Raw genomic sequence first — 23,634 nt, 5'->3', positions numbered from 1 at the left:
GCAATTCTCCTGCCTCAGCCTCCTGAGTAGCTGGGATTACAGGCACGCACCACCGTGCCCAGCTAATTTTATGTATTTTTAGTAGAGACGGGGTTTCACCATGTTGACCAGGATGGTCTCGATCTCTTGACCTCGTGATCCACCCGCCTCGGCCTCCCAAAGTGCTGGGATTACAGGCTTGAGCCACCGCGCCCGGCCTAATTTTTTAATTATTAGTAGTGACAGGGTCTCACTCTGTTGCCCAAGCTGGTCTCAAACTTTTTTCCCCAAGTTGAGATTATAGATATAAGCCTCTGCAGCCAGCCGGTATTCATAAATTTAATATGACTTAGTATGTTTCCTAACAGAACACACCAGGTGCAAATATGAATATTGTGGGTATTCTCTTGCTTTTCCTTGGAAAGTTTTGTACATGTCTGTTAAGCCTAGTTGGTGATAGGATATAGTTGGTCTGTGGTTAGAGGATGTCCATGTTCTCTAAACCTCATACTTCAATATAATCCTCCTGTTTGATGTGGGACCTGGTGGGAGGTGTTTCGGTCACAGGAAAGCAAATTCCTCATAAATGGCTTGGCACCATCCTTTTGATAATCAAAAGGTTATACGCTATTGATTCAAATGAGAGCTGGTTCATTAAAAAAAACAAAAACAAAAAAAACCCTGGCTTCTTCACCTCACACTTACTCTGTCTCTAACTGTGAGATATGTCCAGTTACACATTGCCTTCTACCATGGTTATAAATTTACTAGGACCTTCACCAGAAGTAGATGCTGGCACTCAGTTCCTGTACAGTCTGCTGAACTGTGAGCCAAACAAACTTTTTTTCTTTAAAAATTATCTACTCTCTTGCTGAGCGTGGTGGCTCACACCTGTAATTCCAGCACTACGGGAGGCTCAGGAGGGCAGATCACCTGAGGTAGGGAGTTTAAGACCAGTCTGACCAACATGGAGAAATCCTGTCTCTACTGAAAATACAAAATTAGTCGGTGTAGTGGTGCATGCCTGTAATCCCAACTACTCAGGAGGCTGAGGTAGGAGAATAGCTTGAACCTGGGAGGTGGAGGTTGTGGTGAGCCAAGATATGGTGCCATTGCACTCCAGCCTGGGCAACAAGAGTGAAACTCTGTCTCAAAAAAAAAAAAAAAATTATCTACCCTAGGTATTCCTCTATATGTAAAATAATTAATACAGTCTATAATTTTGTCTGAGTTTTTTGTTTTCTTATTTATTATTGCAACTGGGGTCTTGATGTCTACAATTAATATGTTGCTCTGTATTTCTTACTTTTGTCAGAATTTGGTTTATATATTTTGCAGCCCTGATGTTATATACCTACATACATAATAGAGAGATATAATAGTTTTAGATTCCTTGAGACTCAAGAGAATAATAATTAAAAAATAGTTATAGATTCCTGGTAAATTAACCTATTTTATTATTATATCAATTTTGTTCTCATGTTAGTACTTGACTGAAAGCATATGTCTAATATAATTATAACTACCTCATGCAATTGTGGTTGCTATTTGGATGAAAAATAAATCGTTTCTATTCTGTTACTTTCAGCCAATTTGATGCAAAGCTAAAATCAGTCTCTTGTACACAGCATATTGTATGCTTTTTTCTAAAGTTACTTAGGCATTTTGTTTCTTTTTCTTTTTTATAATTTTATTTATTCATTTATTTTTAATTTTTTTCTTTTTGAGACAAGAATCTCACTTTGTTGCCCAGGCTGGAGTTCTGTAGCATGATCTCAACTCATTGCAACCTTCACCTCCCAGATTCAAGTGATTCTCATGCCTCAGTCTCCCAAGTAGCTGAGATTACAGGTGTGTGCCACCACGCCCAGCTAATTTTTTCTATTTTTAATAGAGATGGGGTTTCACTGTGTTGGGCAGGGTAATCTCAAACTCCTGGCCTCAAGTGATCCACCCACCTTGGCCTCCCAAAATGCTGGATTACAGGCATGAGCCACCATTCCTGGCCTATGTATTCATTCAGTTTAGAAATGGGGTTTCACTCTGTCAATTGGGCTGGATTTCAGTGGCGTGATCATGGCTCACTGCAACCTCAACTTTCCAAACCCTGATGATCCCCTCATTTCAGCCTCTCAAGTAGCTGCATTACAAGTATGTGCCAACTACCAATTATTTCCATTTCATCTCACTTTTCAAACACCACTCTGTTCTGTTTCAAATAGTGTAACTGTTACACTTATCATACAATCTCTGCCTTTTTGTGACTGACTGATTTCATTTTGCATAATGTTGTCAAGAATTATCTTTATAGTTGTTAAAATATTTTCTACTTTTTACAAACTGAGTGATATTCCAGTGTTTTTATATTTCTGATTATATTTACTAAATGATTTGGTCACAGAAATTTGCATTGCTTTTATCTATGGCTTTCAGTAACAGGGCTCCAATAATTATGGGTATGCAAATGACTATATGACCACATATGTGAAAGTTTATGTGCTGCATTCTATTTTATTAGTCTACTTCCTTATCTTTATGTTTATACCAAATTGTTTTTCAGGCTGGGTGTGGTGGCTCACTTCTGTAATCCTAGCACTTTGGGAGGCTGAGTTGGGTGGATCACCTGAGGTCAGGAGTTTAAGACTAGCCTGGCCATCATGGTGAAACCCCATCTTAAAAAATAAAAAATTGTTTTTCTATGTAGCTATGTCATGTATTTTGAAATAAAGAATTCTAGCTGGGCGTGGTGGCTCACACCTGTAATCCCAGCACTTTGGGAGGCCAAGGCGGGCGGATCACGAGGTCAAGAGATCGAGACCATCCTGGCCAACATGATGAAACCCTGTCTCTACTAAAAATACAGAAAAATTAGCTGCGCATGGTGGCATGTGCCTGTAGTCCCAGCTACTCGGGAGGCTGAGGCAGGGGAATTGCTTGAACCCAAGAGACAGAGGTTGCCAGTGAGCCGAGGTCGTGCCACTGCACTCCAGTCTGGTACCTGGTGATGGAATGAGACTCTGTCTCAAAAAAAAAAAAAAAGAACTGTAATGTCTTCAACATTTTTCTTTTTTTTAAAGATTGTTGAGTATAGTCTCTTAAGATTCCATATCCTTTTGGGGTTACTGTTTGTTTCTTCAGAAATGAAATAAGAAATTTTTTTTTAATATAAAAAAATAAAGACAGGGTTTCACCATGTTGGCCAGCTGGTCTTAAACTCCTAACCTCAGGTAATCCACCCACCTCGGTCTCCCAAAGTGCTGAGATTACAGGCGTGAGCCACCACACCCGGCCTGAAATAAGAAATTTGAAAAATATTGTATTACATCTGTAGATTACATTGAGCAGTATGGACATCTACATAATATTAATTATTTCAGCCTTTGAATAAGCTAAAACTTTTGTTTTTTTGGCCTAGCAGGTGGTCCTTTTGAGGAGAATGTTGTATGAGCTATTGGGAAGGTTGTGTATCCTGATGTTGAGCTCTCTATACCTCCGTTAGAAATAATTGTTCTGCCGGGCGCGGTGGCTCACGCCTGTAATCCCAGCACTTTGGGAGGCCGAGGCGGGTGGATCACGAGGTCAAGAGATCGAGACCATCCTGGTGAACATGGTGAAACCCCGTCTCTACTAAAAATACAAAAAATTAGCTGGGCACGGTGGTGCGTGCCTGTAATCCCAGCTACTCAGGGGGCTGAGGCAGGAGAATTGCCTGAACCCAAGAGACGGAGGTTGCGGTGAGCCGAGATCGCGCCATTGCACTCCAGCCTGGGCAACAAGAGCGAAACTCCGTCTCAAAAAAAAAAAAAAAAAGAAATAATTGTTCTATACTGCCTTTGCAATTTTTCTGTTCCCTTACTAATATTTCATCGTTTTATTTTTATTAAGAAAGTGGGGTCTTGACATATTCTTCTATACTTAGATTGCTCTCTGTGTGTTTCTTCAATTCTGTCAATATGTGCTTTATATATTTGAAACCCTAATGTGAGATGTGTGCACGAACACACACACACACACACACACACACACACACACACATTAGTCATTGGTTCCCAGTAAATGAATCTACTATTGTTCAGTGTCCTTTTATTCTCTTTCTGGAGTTTTGACTTAAAGTACATGTTGTTAAATATGACACTTTTTTACTTAAGATGTAGCTGTGTAATATTATTTTGATCTCTTCTTCCCTCATTTGGTTAATATTTGCATAAAATTTCTACTTCCACCTTGCCGCTTTAGTCTTTATCATTAGATCTCAACTAAATAGCCAGGCACGATGGCTCATGCCTGTAATCTCAGCACTTTGGGCAACCAACGTGGGTGGATCACCTGAGGTCAGGAGTTCAAGACCACCCTGGACAACATGGTGAAACCCAATCACTACTAAAAATACAAAAATTAGCTGGGCATGGTGGTGGTCACCTGTAATCCTGGCTACTTGGGAGGCTGAGGCAGAAGGATTGCTTGAACCCAGGAGGCAGAGTTTGCAGTGAACCAAGATTACATCACTGCACTCCAGTCTGGGCAACAGAGCGAGACTCCATCTCAAAAATAAATAAATAAATAAAAAAGATCTCAACTGACTCTTGTAAAAAGATAAGGGAATCTTGGTATTTAAGAGATTTTAATAAATCGTTTTGTTGAAAAGTATGTCTCTAGATTGAAAAGTTAAATTTAAATGATTTTCTAAAAGAGAAACTAATGTTATTAATTATGTTATTTAATTCTCGTATCTTCGTTCCTCATTTTCTCCCTTTCTGTCTTCATTTGTGTCCTTTCGGTTTTTGCATTAATATGCTTTCACTTCTTTCTTATTTTCTTTTGTGTATCTATACAGATATTTTCTTAGTGGTACCTTGGGAATTACATAAAAACTTTAAAAAAACAATTTTAATCTGGTAAATCTAACCTTATTTGCATACAAAAATTCTTTCTCATTACGTATGCGTTCTACTTTGTTATTGATGTTGCTAATGTTGCTATACATTTTTATTATGTTGTGTTTTGAGAGAGAGTCTCATTGTGTTGCCCAGGCTGGATTGCAATGGTGCAGTCTCGGCTCACTGCAACCTATGCCTTTCATGTTCAAGTGATCCTCCTGCCACAGCCTCCCGAGTCCTGGGATTACAGGTGCCTGCTACCAGGCCCAGCTAAGTTTTGTACTTTTAGTTGAGATGGGGTTTCACCATGTTGGCCAGGTTGGTCTTGAACTCCTGATCTCAGGTGATCTGCCCTCCTCGTCCTCCTAAAGTGCTGGGATTACAGGCATGAGCCACCATGCCCCGCTGCTAATTATTTTATGTTACATTAACAGATATTTATAATCATTTCTATGCTTTTATCTTTTAAAGAATAAGTAAAATGTTTTCTGCATTATTATTAAAATGCTAAGGAATTATATTTTTGTATATGTGAATATCTTTCCCAGAAAGTTATGTATTTTCATATGATTATGTGTTTTCTTGCATAATGTTATTTTCAGTGGAAGGACCTCCTTTCAGCATTTTTTATATGTAGTGCATATGCAGTGCCAATATACTTTTTCACGATTAGGATATTTTGAAAGGTCTTTTTCTTTTTATTCAGTAGGACAGCTCTTTTTATTTTATTTTATTTTTTATTTTATTTATTTATTTTTTGTAGAGACAAGGTTTCTCCATGTTGGTCAGGTTGGTCTCGAACTCCAGACCTCAGGTGATCCGCCCGCCTCAGCCTCCCAATGTGCTGGGATTACAGGCGTAAACCACTGCACCCAGCCTATTTTATTTATTTATTTATTTATTGAGATGGAGTCTCACTCTGTCACTCAGGCTGGAGTGCAGTGGTGGGATCTCAGCTCACTGCAACCTCCACCTCCTGGGTTCAAGCAATTTTCCTGCCTCAGCCTCTCGAGTAGCTGGGACTACAGGCACACACACCACCATGCCCACCTAAATTTTTTGTATTTTAGTAGAAATGGGGTTTCAGTATGTTGCTGAGGCTGGTCTCAAACTCCTGAGCTCAGGCAATCCGCATTTCTTGGCCTCCCAAAGTGCTATGATTACAGGCATGAGCCACCGCACCTGGTTTTATTTTATTTTTTTTGAGATGAAGTTTCACTCTTGTTGCCCAAGCTGGAGTGCAACGGCATGATCTCAGTTCACTACAACCTCTGCCTCCCAGGTTCAAGCAATTCTCCTGCCTCAACCTCCCAAGTAGCTGGGATTACAGGTGTGCACCACCACGCCTGGCCAATTTTTTGTATTTTTAGTAGAAACAGGGTTTCACCACGTTAGCCAGGCTGGTCTTGAACTCCTGACCTCAGGTGATCCACCGGCCTCTGCCCCCGAAAGTGCTAGGATTACAGGTGTGAGCCACTGTGCCTGGCCAATTCTTTTTAGTTGTATTATTTTCACTTTACAGCTGTTTTTTATTTTAACACTTTTTTTTTTTTTTTGAGATCGAGTTTCGCTCTGTTGCCCAGTCTGAAGTGCAATGGCGGGATTGTGGCTCACTGCAACCTGTGCCTCTCGGGTTCAAGCAGTTCTCCTGCCTCAGCCTCCCAAGTAGCTGGGATTACAGGTGTGCACCATCACACCAGGGTAATTTTTGTATTTTTAGTAGTGACCAGGTTTCACCATGTTGGTCAGGATGCTCTTAAACTCCTGACCTTGTGATCTGCCCACTTCGGCCTCCCAAAGTGCCAGGATTACAGGTGTGAGCCATCGCACACAGCAAGAGCTGTTCCCCCTCCCCACCCCAGGACTTTGATTGTGTCTTCCAGTTCTCTTCAGGCCTTCCAAATTTTTTTGAAAATTTACTGGTTATCAAACTGGGCATGGTGGATCAGGCCTGTAATCCCAGTACTTTGGGAAGCTGAGGTGGGTGGATCACCTGAGGTTAGGAGTTTGAGACCAGCCTGACTAACATGGAGAAACCCTGTCTCATCTAAAAATACAAAAGATTAGACAGGCATAGTGGCACATGCCTCTAATCCCTCCTACTTGGGAGGCTAATGTGGGAGAATTGCTGAACCCGGCAGGTAGAGGTTGCACTGAGGCAAGATCACACCATTGCACTCCAGCCTGGGCAACAATAGTGAAACTCCATCTGAAAAAAAAAAAATTACTGGTTATCTCATAAGACTATTTTTATAAGTGATACATCATTTTATCTTGCAGCTCCCAAGATTCTCTTCTTGTCTGTGACTTTTTTATCTTCTTAAACTTGTTTTTTCATTTATTATTATTATTTTTTGAGACAGTGTTTTGCTCTTGTTGCCCAGTCTGGAGGGCAGTGGCGTGATCTCGGCTCACTACATCTGCCTCCTGGGTTCAAGTGATTCTCCTGCCTCAGCCTCCTGAGAAGCTGGGATTACAGGCATGTGCCACCATGCCCAGCTAATTTTTTCTATTTTTAGTAGAGACGGGGTTTCACCATGTTGACCAGGATGGTCTTGATCTCTTGATCTCATGATCCACCCGCCTCGGCCTCCCAAAGTGCTGGGATTACAGGCGTGAGCCACCGCGCCCGGCTTTTTAGTATTTTAAAAAGGAAATTAGGATTTGGCAATTTACATGTGAAGACCATGTTGTGTTGGGCAGCAGAAAGAGCTGTGCTGGGTAAATGTAACAGACTTTGCTTTATTCTCATATGTGGCTCTTTGCATTGTCCTCACCTGGGGCACTGCAGACACTTAACTCATTTGTAAATTTTTTACACATGTATTTTGGTCAGAATGTTTTTATTATATTTATATATCTATAAAGGATTTAGGATCTGTGGTATTTTGTAGTTTACATAAGTTAGATTTGTAGTTTATAAAAGTTAGATTTGTAAATGATATTCATCTGAGCCTAGTAAGTGGAATAATTTGTTATTTTTATTTCTTTCAGTTATATGTTCTGATTTTGTCAAACACCTTTGGCCTGAGCAAGATATAAAAAATTCTTTCCAACAAGTAATTCTGACAAGATATGGAAAATGTGGCCATCAGAATTTACAATTAAGGAAAAGCCGTGAAAGTGTGGATGAGGGTAAGGTGCACAAAGAAGGTCATAATGGACTTAACCAGGGTGTGACAACCACCCAGAACAAAATAGCTTATTATGATAAATGTGTGCAAGTCTTTCATAAATATTCAAATTCAAAGAGATGTAAGATGAGACGTACTGGAAAAAATCATTTCAGATGTAAAAAATGTGGCAAATCATTTTGTATGCTTTCACAACTAACACAACATGAGATAAGTCATGCTGGAGAAAAACCCTACAAATGTGAAGAATGTGGCAAAGCTTTTAAAAAGTCCTCAACCCTTACTAATCATAAGATAATTCATACTGGAGAGAAGCCCTACAAATGTGATGAATGTGGAAAAGCTTTTAACCAGTCCTCAACTCTTACTAGACATAAGATAATTCATACCGGAGAGAAACTCTACAAATGTGAAGAATGTGGCAAAGCTTTTAACCGGTCCTCAAACCTTTCTAAACATAAGATAATTCATACTGGAGAGAAACCCTACAAATGTAAAGAATGTGGCAAAGCTTTTAAACAGTCCTCAAACCTTACTAATCATAAGAAAATTCATACTGGAGAGAAACCATACAAATGTGAAGAATGTGGCAAAGCCTTTACCCTATCTTCACACCTTACTACACATAAGAGAATTCACACTGGAGAGAAACCCTACAAATGTGAAGAATGTGGCAAAGCCTTTAGTGTATTCTCAACCCTTAGTAAACATAAAATGATTCATACTGAAGAGAAACCCTACAAATGTGAAGAATGTGGCAGAGCTTTTAACCGGTCCTCACACCTTACTAATCATAAGGTAATTCATACTGGAGAGAAACCCTACAAATGTGAAGAATGTGGTAAAGCCTTTACCAAGTCCTCAACTCTTACTTACCATAAGGTAATTCATACTGGAAAGAAACCCTACAAATGTGAAGAATGTGGTAAAGCCTTTAGTATATTCTCAATCCTTACTAAACATAAGGTAATTCATACTGAAGAGAAACCCTACAAATGTGAAGAATGTGGCAAAACTTTTAACTACTCCTCAAATTTTACTAATCATAAAAAAATTCATACTGGAGAGAAACCCTATAAATGTGAAGAATGTGGTAAAGACTTTATTCTGTCCTCTCACCTTACTACACATAAGATGATTCATACTGGGGAGAGACCCTACAAATGTAAAGAATGTGGCAAAGCCTTTAACCAGTCCTCAACTCTTATGAAACATAAGATAATTCATACTGGTGAGAAACCCTACAAATGTGAAGAATGTGGCAAAGCCTTTAACCAGTCCCCAAACCTTACTAAACATAAGAGAATTCATACCAAAGAGAACCCCTACAAATGTAAATAATGTGTCGAAGCTTTTAATGTATTTTCCACTTTTATTAAAACACAAGATAATTCATACTGGAGAGACCCCCTATAAATGTGATAAATGTGGCAAAGCCTTTAACCAGCTCTTAATCCTTACTGAACATAACATAATTCATACTAGAGAGAAACCGGCAAATGTAAAGAATGTGGAAGCATTTCACTGATCGTCAAATCTTACTAAACATAAGAAAATTTATACTGGAGAGAAGCTACAAACCTGGAAGACATCAGTAATTTTGACAACACCTCAGACTTTTCTAAACATGAAAGAAATCGTACTGGTGAGAAACAAAATGTAAAAAATGTGACAGAACCTTTAAATGATTGTCACACTTGATTGTAGGTAAGATAATTCTTACTAGAAAAACTCTTGTGAAGAATGGCAATTTTTTTTTTTTTTTTTTTTTTTTTTTTTTTTTGAGACAGAGTTTTGCTCTTTCACCCAGGCTGGAGTGCACTGGCGTGATCATTGGCTCACTGCAACCTCTGCCTTCCAGTTTCATGTGATTCTCCTACCTCAGCCGCTAAACTAGCTGGGATTACAGGCGCACACTACCACCACTGCCTCCCACCCTGCTAAGTTTTGTATTTTTAGTAGAGACAGGATTTCACCACGTTGGCCAGGCTGCTCTCGAACTCCTGACCTCGTGATCTGCCCAACTCAGCCTTCAGAAGTGCTGCGATTACAGGCATGAGCCACTGTGTTCAGCCAAAATTTTTAATGAGTACTCACACCTTATTGCCAGGAAAGCATCTATACTTGAGAAAAATTATACAAATATAAAGACTGTGAAAAAGCCATTAATGTCTGCTCACATCTTACTCAACATCAGAGTACTTAATAAAAGCATTGTAGGGCCGGCTTTAGCTCAGCGGTTCCTTCGACAATGCTTTCTATGGTGGAAAATAAAAGCATTGTAAATTCAATAACTGTCAAAAAATCTTTCAGAAAATATAAACTTTTAAAGTAAAGAAGAATATTTATTTTGGGCTGGGCACGATGACTCGCGCCTGTAATCCCAGCACTTTGAGAGGCTGAGGTGGGAGTATCATGAGGTCAGGAGTTCGAGACCAGCCTGGCCAACACAGTGGAATCCCTTCTCTACTAAAAATACAAAATTGGCCTGGCATGGGTGGCAGGCACCTGTAGTCCCAGCTACTCAGGAGGCTTGGGCAGGAGAATTGCTTGAACCTGGGAGGCGGAGATTGCAGTGAGCCAAGATTTCGTCATTGCATTCCAGCTTGGGCAACAAGAGCACTCTGTCTCAAAAAAAAAAAAATAATAATAATATTTATTTTGAAGACAAACATTACAAATATAAAGAGGGTTATAGTACTTTTACTTGTATCACAGATCTTGTTGTACACATTTTGTACTAGAGAAATCCCTAAAGCAGTCGCTTAAACTTTGTTCAACATCAGGGAATTTAGATTGGAGAAAAAACCTGCAAATTTGAAGAAAAAACCATCTAAAACTACAACTTAGACAACACCAGAGGGTTCATACTAAGATATGTTTTTGCAGATGCAGTATATATTTAAAACATTTAATCCAAAATTAAGTCTATGTAAATATCAGAGAATTCACAGTAGAAATATCTAAGGTACTGACATTTCAGACATTACACTGTATCAGAGTGCTGAAGATAAAAAAATCCAAACTAACATGGTAAATAAATTTATTTGTATATAACTTTAAAAGAAGTAGAACATTTTTCGAAAGGTTGTAATTACATTCAAAGTATATTTTTTCCTTGAAAAGAAGTACAGATTTTTTGAAAAGCTACTAATGATGTAATTCAACTCTCAAATTTTTTCATGCTATTTCTTAATTTCTATTGTATTCACATGTGAAAGCATGTGATCAGTTGTCATTACATCAAAGATATAAGAGATTTTTTATTTTTAGGTAGACGTTATTTATGACATTTTCCATGGAAGAGTAAGGACATTAAAATGTAACATGCATGATGAAAATCTAAGTGGAGAGGCTATTTGTGGTTAACTTATACTGAGTGGTGCATGAGATAGGTGTGCAGAGTAATATTCTTTTGCCTTATAGTGAGAGAAACATTTTTAAGTTTTGTTAAAATTAAACTTAATAGTATATCATTTTACTACTTATACTTTTATGTAATAAAATGGAATACATTTAAAATTTTTCAGATTATGTGTGAACTTAATTTTTTAATTAAATATTTTTAACATGTTAAGACTATTGTGCATTCAATGAAGCATTATTATGCCACTAACTTAAACCTATCCCATCTTACTCAAGATGGGATAGGGTCATTTTTAGCATCATAATAAAAACTATATAGAAGTATTAAAAAACTATACATTTTTGAGTTCTAAATAAATTTTTTAAAAATTTGTTATATATACATTTTTGAACATTTGGCCTCTCTGCCTGCAAACACATATGACTTTTAGTTTTGATTTACATAAAGTTAAATAAACACATATTGTTCCAAAAATAAACCTTAAGTGTAAGAAAATTATGAAGTAAGTGTCTTCTTGTCGGTATGAGTTTGTAACTATTTTCAAAAGAGCATTATTGAAACAAAACAAATCATTTTAATAAGATGACTAATTTACTGGGAAACTAAACACCACAAAAAATCTGAAACCAAATGTAAACACTTTGCTTTGTATTGAATTTATTACTGTAATATGGCTTATGGTTTAGAAGCTCCCCATGCAGATTCTCTGTTTTAACTTGCCTAGTATGTATGCTAGACCCATAGTCAATTTCTTCTTACAATTTTCTTGTTTAAAATTTATGAAGTATTCATTATGTGATCTTATCAAGGATTACAAAAATGTTTTTTATGAAATTTAGTAGGGCACACAAAATAATTTTTAGATGTAATTCCACAATTAGCGTAATAAGTTATGTTTTATTTAGTTAGAACATTCCATTTTGTTCAATTGGAGAGCCCTATATAAGCCTACTTTTATTTTTTTTTTTCCTTTAATATGGATTAGTCATAAGCCTAGTTTTCTTTAGTTATTGTTCTTTTTTTTTTTTTTTTTTTTTTTTGAGATGGAGTTTTGCTCTTGTTGCCCACACTGGAGTGCAGTGGTGGGATCTCCCCTCACCGAAACCTCCACCTCCCAGGTTCAAGTGATTCTCCTGCCTCAGCCTCCAAAGTAGCTGGGACTACAGAGATGCGCCATCAGGCCCGGCTAATTTTGTATTTTTAGTAGAGAAGGGGTTTCTCCATGTTGGTCAGGCTGGTCTTGAACTCCCAACCTCAGGTGTGAGCCACTGTGCCCGGCCCCTTTCACTTTTTACAATTGATATAAGTAAATGTATTTATTTTTATTTAATTTAATTTATTTATTTGAGATGGAGGCTTGCTCTGTCATCTAGGTTGTATGCAGTGTAGTGGCATGATCTCAGCTCACTGTAATCCCCCCACCCTGCCCAGGTTCAAGGGATTCTCCTGCCTCAGTCTCCCGAGTAGCTGGGATGACAGGCATATGCCATCATGCCCAGCTAATTTTTTTGTATTTTTAGTAGAGGCAGTGTTTGCCCATGTTAGCCAGGATGGTCTTGATCTCCTGACCTCATGATCCGCCTGCCTTGGCCTCCCAAAGTGCTGGAATTACAGTTTTGAGCCACCACGTCCAGCCTAATTTATTTATTCATTGAGCCATTTTTTTCGGTAAGTACTAGGTAGCCATCATAAGTCATGAGGCTGTTTTTTGTTTGTTTGTGCTTTTTTTTTTTTTGAGATGGAGTTTCGCTCTTGTTGCCCAGGCTGGAGTGCAATGGCCCGACCGTGGCTCACCGCCACCTCTGCCTCCCAGGTTCAAGTGATTCTCCTGCCTCAGTCTCCCAAGTAGCTGGGATTACAGGCATGCACCACCACACCTGGCTAATTTTTTGTACTTTTAGTACAAACGGGGGATTCTCCATGTTGGTCAGGCTGGCCTCAAACTCCTAACCTCAGGTGATCCACCCACTTTGGCCTCCCGAAGTGCTGAAATTACAGGCATGAGCCACCAAACCTGGTCTTGTTTGTTTTGAGATGGTGTCTTACTCAGTCACCAGTCTGGAGTGCAGTGGCTCAATCTTGGCTCACTGTAACCTCTGCCTCCCTGGTTCAAGCAATTCTCCTGCCTCAGCTTCTCGAGTAGCTGGGATTACAGGCACCCGCCACTACCCTCGGCTAATTTTTTTGTATTCTTAGTAGAGATGGGGTTTCACCATGTTTGCCAGGCTGGTCTCAAACTCTTGACCTCATGATCCACCTGCCTCAGTCTCCCAAAGTGCTGGGATTACAGGCATGAGCCACAGCACCTGGCCAAGGCTGTTTTTATGTATAAATGTAGAAACAAACATGATAGTGCTTGCTGTGTAACAAATGCTTTATATTAAGCCATTCATATTTCTGCTGGAGTTAGTTTGTAACTTCAAGTCAGAGATGGAAAATATCAAATATAGAATGGAGAAAATATGGCATGGATTCTTTATATGGAGAGGACATTTTGTTCCAGGCTACAAAGCTGACTTGCTGAATTTAAAGAAAAATTCTACTTCCTATATTTTCTAATTATCTTTAGGTTTTTTTTTTTTTTTTTTGAAATGGAGTCTCGAGCTGTAACCCAGGCTGAAGTGCAATGGCCCGATCTTGACTCATTGCAACATCCACCTCTCTGGTTCAAGCAATTCTCCTGCCTCAGCTTTCCGAGTTGCTGGGACTACAGACCTGCACCACCATGCTTGGCTAATTTTTTGTATTTTTAATAGAGATGGTGTTTCACCATGCTGGCCAGGCTGGTCTTCAACTCCTGACCTTGTGATCTGCCTGCCTCAGCCTCCCAAAGTGCTGGGATTACAGGCATGAGCTACCATGCCCAGCTATTATATATATTTCAACTCTATGTGTATCACAGCTCCTCTTGTTTTTCTGCTATGGCTATAGTTTTCTCACTGTTATTTTATGCCGTGTCATTTTACATAGTACTTTGTAGGGTTTGATGAGAAAGTTGGTCTTTTTAATGAACTAAAATATTGGTTTTAAATGGAGAGTTTTCTTATCAGTATAACTTTCAGATTCGTTAATTAAGATAGAAGGCATACACTGTCCACAGATGAGAGGATTGAATCAGTTAGCATTATTTTTATGTGTAAAGGAAAATTCTTACTAGATTTTTACACAAAGTGTAGCAAATACAAACATATATATATAAAACAGAGCCATGGCTCTCAGCCGAATGTATCTTAGAAATTAAAAGTTTAGAAGTTCTATTGGTAAGTAAAGAATTTTAAATTTAATTTTCTATGATACAGCGTAACTTACATTTTCTTGTGGAATCTTCTATTTTTAAGCGTGAATGTTAAACATTGCAAAATAATAAAATGACTTCGGCCAGGCACTGTGGCTCCCACCTGTAATCTCAGCAGTTTGAGAGGCCGAGGAGGGTAGATCACTTGAAGTCAGGAGTTTGAGACCAGCCTGACCAACATGGAGAAACCTCGTCTCTACTAAAAATACAAAATCAGCCGGGCATGGTGGCACATGCCTGTAATCCCAGCTACTCAGCAGGCTGAGGCAGAAGACTCTCTTGAACCTGGGAGGTGGAGGTTGCAGTGAGCTGAGATCATGCCATTGCACTCCAACCTGAGCACAAAAAAAGAAAGAAAAAATAAAATGAGGCCAGATGCAGTGGCTCATGCCTATAATCCCAGCACCCAGCAGTTTGGGAGGCCAAGGTGGGCAGATGACTTGATGTCAGGAGTTTGAGACCAGCCTGACCAACGTGGAGAAACCCTGTCTCTACTAAAAATACAGAATTAGCCAGGTGTGGTGGTAAATGTCTATAATCCCATCTGCTCGAGAGGCTGAGGCAGAAGAATCTCTTGAACCCGGGAGACAGAGGTTGCAGTGAGCCGAGATTGGGCCATTGCCTTGAGCCTGGGCAACAAGAGTGAAACTCCGTCTCAAAAAAATTAGATAAATAAAATAAAATGACCTCCATGAATTTGAAATTTGAAATGTTTCTTTTCCATATTGATATTATAATTTGAAGAAATTTCTGATTCATATAATTTTTTTAGTGAAGTGCAGTCTACAGTTTTTATTCTTAGTCACGTAAGTATAGCCAACTCCTTGGTCATTTTCTCTGAAAAATTTTGGAAATTATGGCAACTGTTAGATTAAAAGATTTCCCATTATTTTGCATGCAAACTTGCTTACTGTGTCATGGGACAATAAGCAACACCTGCCCATTTACTGTTTTTCATACCATTACCATCAGCACCAGAAACTCCAGGTGCCCCAAGCTTAGAAGCCCTAGACTCCACTGGCTCCTCTCATACCTTGTGCTGTGTCCAGAACATGCTAGTAAATATCAGAGTTTCTATGGTTATGGCTGAAAGTTTATGTGAAAAAAACACAAAAATTACGTATTTTGGATACTATTCAGCCAAGTTAATGACAAACATACAGTATTTGAAACACTGTTATCCTTCTATGATGTTTAAAAACATACTTTTTAACTGGACAGATGAAACATGTATTCTGTGAAACATGATGCTTTGAGGTATACATACATTGCCAAATGCTTAATTCTAGGTAGTTAATGCTTTATCTCCCATAGTTAACATTTCTGTGGTGAGAGCTTGTAACATCATGTTACCATTTTTCAAAAATATAAATACACTATTATAAACTATAGTCAGTGTTATACAAACAATATCTTGAACTTATTCCTCTCACTTAACTATAATTAGGTATTCATTGACAGACATCTTTCCAAACCTCCCTTTTTCTAAATACCTTGGCATCTTACAGTCACCATTTTACTTCTACTTCAATAATATTTAAGTTATTGTACTCTAAGTAGAGGTGAAATCATGAAATATTACTCTTTATTATTTCAACTAATATCCTGGCTTATTACAACAATATTCTTTAATCCATGTGGTTAAAAATAATAGAATTGGTTTTTTAGAGATGAATAGTATTCCACTGGGTATATCTACTACATTGTCTTTATTTACTCATTAGATATTGAGTGCTGCAAGCAACGTAGAAGTGCAAACATTCCTTCGTTGTGATTTTTTTTTTTCATTTTGGATATATTTTTAATAATGCAGCTGGGTGCGGTGGCTCATGCCTGTAATCCCAGCACTTTGGGAGGCTAAGGCAAGCAGATCACCTGAAGTCTGGAGATCGAGACCAGGCTGGCCAACCTGGTGAGATCCCATCTCTACTAAAAGTATAAAAAAATAGCCAAATGTGGTAGTGCATGCCTGTAATCCCAGCTATTTAGGAGGATGAGGCATGAGAATCACTTGAACCCAGGAGACACAGTGTGCAGTGAATGGAGATCCTGCCACTGCACTTCAGCCTGGGCAACAGTGAGACTGCGTCTCAAAAAAAAAAAAAAAGTCCAATTGCTGTATTATATGGCAGTTTGATTTTAAATATTTTGAAAAATCTATTTTGTTTTCCAAAATGGCTGCCCTCATTTACATTCGTACCAATAGTGTACAAGCGTTCCCTTTTCTTCACATCTATATCAACATCTGTTTTCTTTTTAGTAAGAGTCATTCTATCAAAAATGAGTGTGTATCTCATAGTTTTTTTGGCTTGACTTTCAATGAAAATAATTGACATTAATTTTTTTTTTTTTTTGAGACAGAATTTCGCTCTTGTTGCACAGACTGGAGTGCAGTGGCGGGATCTCTGCTCACGGCAACCTCTGCCTCCTGGGTTCAAACTATTCTCCTGCCTCAGCCTTCCGAGTAGCTGGGGTGACAGGCATGCACCACCACGTCTGGCTGAGTTTTTGTATTTTTAGTAGAGACAAGGTTTCACCGTGTTGGTCAGGCTGGTTTTGAACTCCAAACCTCGTGATCCGCCCACCTCAGCCTCCCAAAGTCCTGGGATTACAGGCGTCAGCCAGCGCACCTGGCCAAGAATTTTTTTAAATGTATCTGTTGGCTGTATGTATGTCTTTTCTTGGAAAATATTTAAACATTTTGGCTTTTTTTTTTCCTTTTTTTTTGAGACAGAGTCTCACTCTTGTCCCCCAGGCTGGAGTGCAGTGGCACATTCTTGGCTCATCGCAACCTCCACCTACCGGGTTCAAGCGCTTCTCCTGCCTCAGCCTCCCAAGTAGCTGGGACTACAGGCACCCACCACCATACCCAGCTTATTTTTGTATTTTTAGTAGAGATGGGATTTCACCATGTTGACCAGGCTGGTTTTCAATTCCTGACCCCAGGTGATCTGCCCACCTCGGCCTCCCAAAGTGCTAGGATTACAGGCATGAGCCATCACGCCTGGCCTTGCTCATTTTTTTCTTTTTTTTTTTTTAAAGATGGGGTTTCACCATGTTGGTCAGGCTGGTCTTGAACTCCCGACCTCAGGTGATCTGCCCGCCTTGGCCTCCAAAATGCTTGGATTATAGGCATGAGCCACCACACCCGGCTGCTCATTTTTAATAGTTATTTGTTTTTTGTTATGTAGTCATTTGAGTTTTTATGTATTTTTTATATTAACCTCTTGTCACGTGTGATTTGCACATATTTTCTCTCATTTTTCAGTTGTCTCTTCCTGCTGATTTCATCAGATTCTGTGCAGCAGCTTATTAATTTGAAGTAATCTGACTCATCTCTTTTTCCTTTAATTTCCTGGGGTTTTGAGGTTAAATCATAAAGTCACTGTCAGCCAGGTGCAGAGATACATGTCTGCAATCCCAGCACTTTGGAGGCCGAGGTGGGCGGATCACCTGAAGCCAGTTTGAGACCAGCCTGGCTAACATGGTAAAACTCTCTCTCTACTAAAAGTACAAAAATTGCCAGACATGGTGGCACACACAGTACCAGCTACTTGGGAGGCTGAGGCAGAAGAATTGCTTGAATCCGGGAAGTGGAGGTTGCAGTGAGCTGAGATCACACAAATGCACTCTAGCCCTTGCAACAGAGCGAGACTACATATCAAAAAAAAAAAAAAAAAAAAAAGCTTACTGCCTAGACCAATGTTATGCAGTTTTTACTCTATTTTTGTGCATTACTTTCAGAGTTTCAAGCCTTACATGTAAGTTTCTTAATTTGTTTTGAGTTGATTTTTACATATGGTGTGAAATGAGGGTCTCACTGCTTTGCATGTGGCCATAAAGTTTTCTCAGCACCATTTACTGAAGAGACTATACTGTCCTTTCCCTGAGAAATTGTCATCTATATTTAAAATCAGATAGCTGTAAATACATGGATATATTTTTGGTTTCTATGTGTTCATTTTTATTCAAGTATACTGCTTTGGTTACTATAGCATTGTGGTATATTTCAAAGTAAGATTATGTAATGCCTTTAGCCTTTCTTTTTTGCTTGATTGCTCTGGGTATTCAAGGTTTTTTGTGGTACCATATAAACTTTAAATACATTAAAAAATTTTTTTACAAAATCACTGGTATTTTGATAGAGGTTACATTATATCTGTAGATTATTTTGTGTAACACACTTGTTTACCCATATTAATAGTACCAGTTTGTGAATGAGTAATATTTTTCATTTGTGTATTACTTTTTTTTTTTTCCCCAAGACAGAGTCTTGCTCTGTTACCCAGGCTGGAGTGTAGTGGTGTAATCTCGGCTCACTGCAACCTGTGCCTCTTGGGTTCAGCAATTCTCCTGCCTTAGCCTCCTAAGTAGCTGAGATTACAGGTGCGTGCCACCACACCTGGCTAATTTTTGCATTTTTAGTAGAGATGGAGTTTCACCATGTTGACCAAGCTGCTCTCAAACTCCCAATCTCAAGTGATCTACCTGCCTCTGCCTCCCAAAGTGGTGGGATTGCAAGTGTGAGCCACCGCACCCAGCCTACTTAATTTTTTTACTTTAATGTTCTTTAGATTATAACGTAAGGTGTTTCACCTTTTTGCTTCAATTTATTTCGAAGTATAGTTACTACAGTTACTGTAGCTGGGATTTTTTTTAAAATTTCATTTTGAGATAGTTAATTGTTCATGTGTAGAAATGCTACTGATTTTTGTATGTTGATTTCTATTCTGCAAATTTAATAAATTTGTTTATTAGTTCCAGTAGTTCTTAGTAAAGTCTTAGGATTTTCTGTATTTAAAATTATATCTGCCAGGCACAGTGGCTTACACCTCTAATCCCAGCACTTTGGGAGGCTGAGGCGGGTGGATCACGAGGTCAGGACATCAAGACCATCCTGGGTAACATGGTGAAACCTGTCTGTACTAAAAGTACAAAAAATTAGCCAGGTGTGGCAGCAGGTGTCTGTAGTCTCAGCTACTTGGGAGACTGAGGCAGGAGAATCACTTGAATGTGGGAGGCAGAGGTTGCTGTGAGCCAAGATTGTACCACTGCACTCAGCCTGGGTGACAGAGCTAGATTCTATCTCCAAAAAAAAAAAAAAAGATTATACTATCTGCAAACAAAAATAATTTAACTTCTTTTCTTCCAATCTGAATGTCTTTGCTTTATTTTCTAATTTTTTTTTGGACATTTAGTACCATGTTTAGTAAGACTGTAGAATGTGGGCATCCACCCAGGCTCATGCCTGTAATTTATTACTCATGCCTGTAATCCCAGCACTTTGGAAGGCCAAGGCAGGTGAATCACGTGAGTCAGGAGTTTGAGACCAACTTGTCCGACATGGTGAAACCCAGTCTCTACTAAAAACATAAAAATTAGCCAGATATGGAGGCAGGTGCCTGTAATCCCAACTACTTGGGAGGCTGAGGCAGGAGAATCATTTGAACCTGGGAGGCAGAGGTTGCAGTGAGCCAAGATTCTGCCATTGCACTCCAGCCTGGGTGAAAAGAGTAGGACTCTGTATCGAAAGAAAAGAAAGGAAGGAAAGAAAAGAAAGGAAGGAAGGAAGGAAAGAAAAGAAAGTGGGAAATAGTGAAAGAGAAAGAAAGAAGAATAGAAAAGAGGGGAAAATAAGGCATCCCTGTCTTGTTCTAGGTCTTAGAGAAAAAGCTGACAACATTTCCCTGTTTAGTATGTTGTTAGCTGCGCATTTTTTTTCTATACATGGCATTTATTGGCTTTAGATGCATTTGTCCTGTACTTACTATGTTTTGGTGATTTATTATGAGGAAATGTTGAATTTTGTCAAACTTCTTTTTGAGACGGAGTCTCACTCTGTCCCCCAGGCTGGAGTGCAGTGGGGCAATCTTGGCTCACTGCAACCTCCGCCTTCCAGATTCAAGCAATTCTCTGCCTCAGCATCCAAAGTAGCTGGGATTACAGGCGCCCACCACCATGTGCAGCTAATTTTTGTATTTTTTTTTTTTTTTTTCTGAGACGGAGTTTCACTCTTGTTACCCAGGCTGGAGTGCAATGGCGCGATCTCGGCTCACCGCAACCTCCGCCTCCTGGGTTCAGGCAATTCTCCTGCCTCAGCCTCCTGAGTAGCTGGGATTACAGGCACGTGCCACCATGCCCAGCTTATTTTTTTTTTATTTTTAATAGAGATGGGGTTTCACCATATTGACCAGGATGGTCTCGAGCTCTTGACCTAGTGATCCACCCGCCTCGGCCTCCCAAAGTGCTGGGATTATAGGCGTGAGCCACTGCGCCCGGCAATTTTTGTATTTTTAATAGAGACAGGGTTTCAACATGTTGGCCAGACTGGTCGTGAACTCCTGAGCTTGTGATCCACCCACCTCGGCCTCCCAAAGTGCTGGGATTACAGGCATGAGCCACCGCACCTGGCCAATTTTGTCAAATTTTTATTCTGCATCATTTAATTGGTAGAGTTGTGAAATCATCACTAATTTCACAAAAATAGTAGACATCCTCAGAGACTACTATGTACATCTCTATGCAAGCAAACTAAAAAATTTAGAGAAAATAGAGGCCAGGCATGGTGGCTCACACCTGTAATCCTGGCACTTTGGGAGGCCAAGGTGGATGGATCACCTGAGGTCAGCAACAATATGTAAAGTATGTAAAGATATTTAATTAGTAATAAAACCAGCTGCCAACCATAGAAAGCCCTGGATAAGATCAATTCATACCCAATTTTTTTCACATATACGAAGATAAGCTGGCATGACCCCTACTGAGTGTATTTCAAAAATCAAGGTGGAAGTCCTTCCTAAAATGTTATTTGAGACCAGTATCATCTTGATAGCAAAACCTAGTGAAGACACAACAAAAAAAGAAAACTACATGCCAATACTCTTGGTGAAAATTGAAACAAAAATTCATGAAGTACCAGCAAGCTGAATTCATATACAAAGCAAAAGGTATTTTGCCACAATTGTGTAAACTTTATTCTATGAATGCAAAGATGTTTCATCATATACAAGTAAGTAAGTGTGATTCACCATGCAAAGATAGTTTTTAAAAAATGATTATCACAAGCTGGTCTTGGTGGCTCAAGCCTGTAATCCCACCACTTCGGGAGGCTGAGGTGAGGGGCTTACCCGACATCAGGAGTTTGAAATCAACCTGATCAACATGGTGAAACCCCGTCTCTACCAAAAATCAAAAAATAATTATCACAATAAATGCAGAAAATGCATTCAAGGAACTCTAATAATTATTTATAAAAATATTCTCAACAAAATAAGCATTGAAGAAATATGCCTTAAAATAATGAGAGCCATCTATGTCAAATCCTCAGCCAGCATCATACTGAACAGGCAAAATCTGGGTGAGGTCTCCATAAGAATAAAAATAAGAGGGCCAGGTGCCGTGGCTAAGGTCTGTAATCCCAGGTCTTTGAGAGGTTGAGGCAGGTGGATCACCTGAGGTCAGGAGTTCAAGACCAGCCTGACCAACAGGGTAAAACCCCATCTGTACTAAAAATAGAAAAAAATTGCTGGGCGTGGTGGTGCACACCTGTAATCCCAGCTACTCAGAAAGCTGAGGAAGGAGAATCGCTTGAACCTGGGAGGCGGAGGTTGCAGTGAACCAAGATCACACCATTGAAATCCAGCCTGGGCAAGAAGAGTGGGAATTTGAAAAAAAAAAAAAGAGAGAGAGAGAGAGGGCCGGGAACGGTGGCTCACGCCTATAATCCCAGCACTTTGGGAGGCCGAGGTGGGTGGATTACGAGGTCAAGAGATCGAGACCATCTTGGTCAACAAGGTGAAACCCCGTCTCTACTAAAAATACAAAAAATTAGCTGGGCATGGTGGCGCGTGCCTGTAATCCCAGCTACTCAGGAGGCTGAGGCAGGAGAATTGCCTGAACCCAGGAGGCGGAGGTTGCGGTGAGCCGAGATCGCGCCATTGCACTCCAGCCTGGGTAACAAGAGCGAAGCTCCGTCTCAAAAAAAAAAAAGAGGCGGGGGGGGGGGAGAGAGAGAGAGAGAGAGACAGAGAGAGAGAGAGAGAAGAGAGAAAGAAGCCGGGTACAGTGACTCATGCCTGTAATCCTAGCACTTTGGGAGGCTGAGGTGGGTGGATGACCTGAAGTCGGGAGTTCAAGACCGGCCTGACCAGAAACCCCGTCTGTACTAAAAATACAAAATTAGCTAAGCGAGATGGCGCATGCCTGTAATCCCGGGCGTGGTGGCTCACGCCTATAATCCCAGCACTTTGGGAGACCTAGGCGGGTGGATCACAAGGTCAAGAGATCCAGACCAGTCTGGCCAACATGTTGAAACCCCATCTTTACTAAAAATCCAAAAATTAGCCGGGGGTGGTAGCACGTGCCTATAGTCCCAGCTACTCAGGAGGCTGAGGCTGGAGAATCGCTTGAACCCAGGAGGCAGAGGTCGCGGTGAGCCAAGATTGCACCATTGCACTCTAGCCTGGCGACAGAGTGAGACTCCCTCTCAAAAAAAAAAAAAAAAAAAAAAAAGCTGAAAATTTAAAACATTTGTTATTATTTTCATTTGTGTTTACCCATATATTATTTATAAATGCATATGACCTTACACACAAGGTTAAAGGCAAATACCCTCTGGAGTGGGCCTGGCTCAGCTCCGGGAGGAAGCCCTGCTTGAAAAGACTGCAGCCTAGGCTGTCGCTCTCTCTTGATTTGGCACAGCACATCATCTGTCACTCAGGGCCTGAGGGGGTGGGGTTTTAAATGTTATCCAATGAACGACTCTGAGCTAGGAATTGTCCAATCAGACACGCAGCTGGAGCAGACAGGACGGATTCCGGAACGTGGCGGGTCCTTTGTCTCTCGCTGCAGCTGGAGCTTTAGGTCTCTTCTTTGCTGCTCGGTGTCCTCTGCTCCAAGAGGCCCAGTGTCTGTGACCCTGTGACCTGCAGGTATTTGGAGATCCACAGCTAAGACGCGCGACCTCCTGGAAGCCAGAAATGG

At 39.9% G+C, this 23,634-nt stretch overlaps 3 protein-coding genes across 8 annotated transcripts in view; 2 read left to right on the top strand and 1 right to left on the bottom strand.

Annotated features, from left to right (window-relative positions):
• Positions 1–9,428, top strand: part of LOC105710978 (zinc finger protein 708) — a 38,813-nt gene extending 29,385 nt beyond the window's left edge. The window contains exon 4 of the mRNA XM_064381570.1: positions 7,851–9,428. Within this exon, the coding sequence (XP_064237640.1) occupies positions 7,851–9,331 (1,481 nt within the window). The 3' untranslated portion in view covers positions 9,332–9,428. The remainder of the gene's footprint in view (positions 1–7,850) is intronic.
• The window catches only part of LOC105710986 (zinc finger protein 93), a 491,114-nt gene extending 471,040 nt beyond the window's left edge, over positions 1–20,074 (bottom strand). The window contains exon 1 of the mRNA XM_064381560.1: positions 20,055–20,074. The gene's annotated coding sequence lies outside the window, so the exon portion shown is untranslated. The remainder of the gene's footprint in view (positions 1–20,054) is intronic.
• The window catches only part of LOC135276766 (mitochondrial mRNA pseudouridine synthase RPUSD3), a 132,667-nt gene continuing 118,702 nt past the window's right edge, over positions 9,670–23,634 (top strand). For 4 of the 6 annotated variants that reach the window (XR_010344317.1, XR_010344315.1, XM_064381579.1 and 1 more), the window contains exon 1: positions 23,165–23,633. The gene's annotated coding sequence lies outside the window, so the exon portion shown is untranslated. Of the gene's footprint in view, positions 9,698–23,164; position 23,634 lie in introns of those variants that run through there. The other 2 variants (XM_064381580.1, XM_064381582.1) reach the window with 2 other exon arrangements.

This window comes from Aotus nancymaae, unplaced genomic scaffold, assembly GCF_030222135.1.
Source record: "Aotus nancymaae isolate 86718 unplaced genomic scaffold, 86718_ANA_hifiasm-v0.15.2.pri h1tg000028l, whole genome shotgun sequence".
NCBI lineage: Eukaryota > Metazoa > Chordata > Mammalia > Primates > Aotidae > Aotus > Aotus nancymaae.
This window is presented reverse-complemented; position numbering and strand designations above follow the sequence as displayed.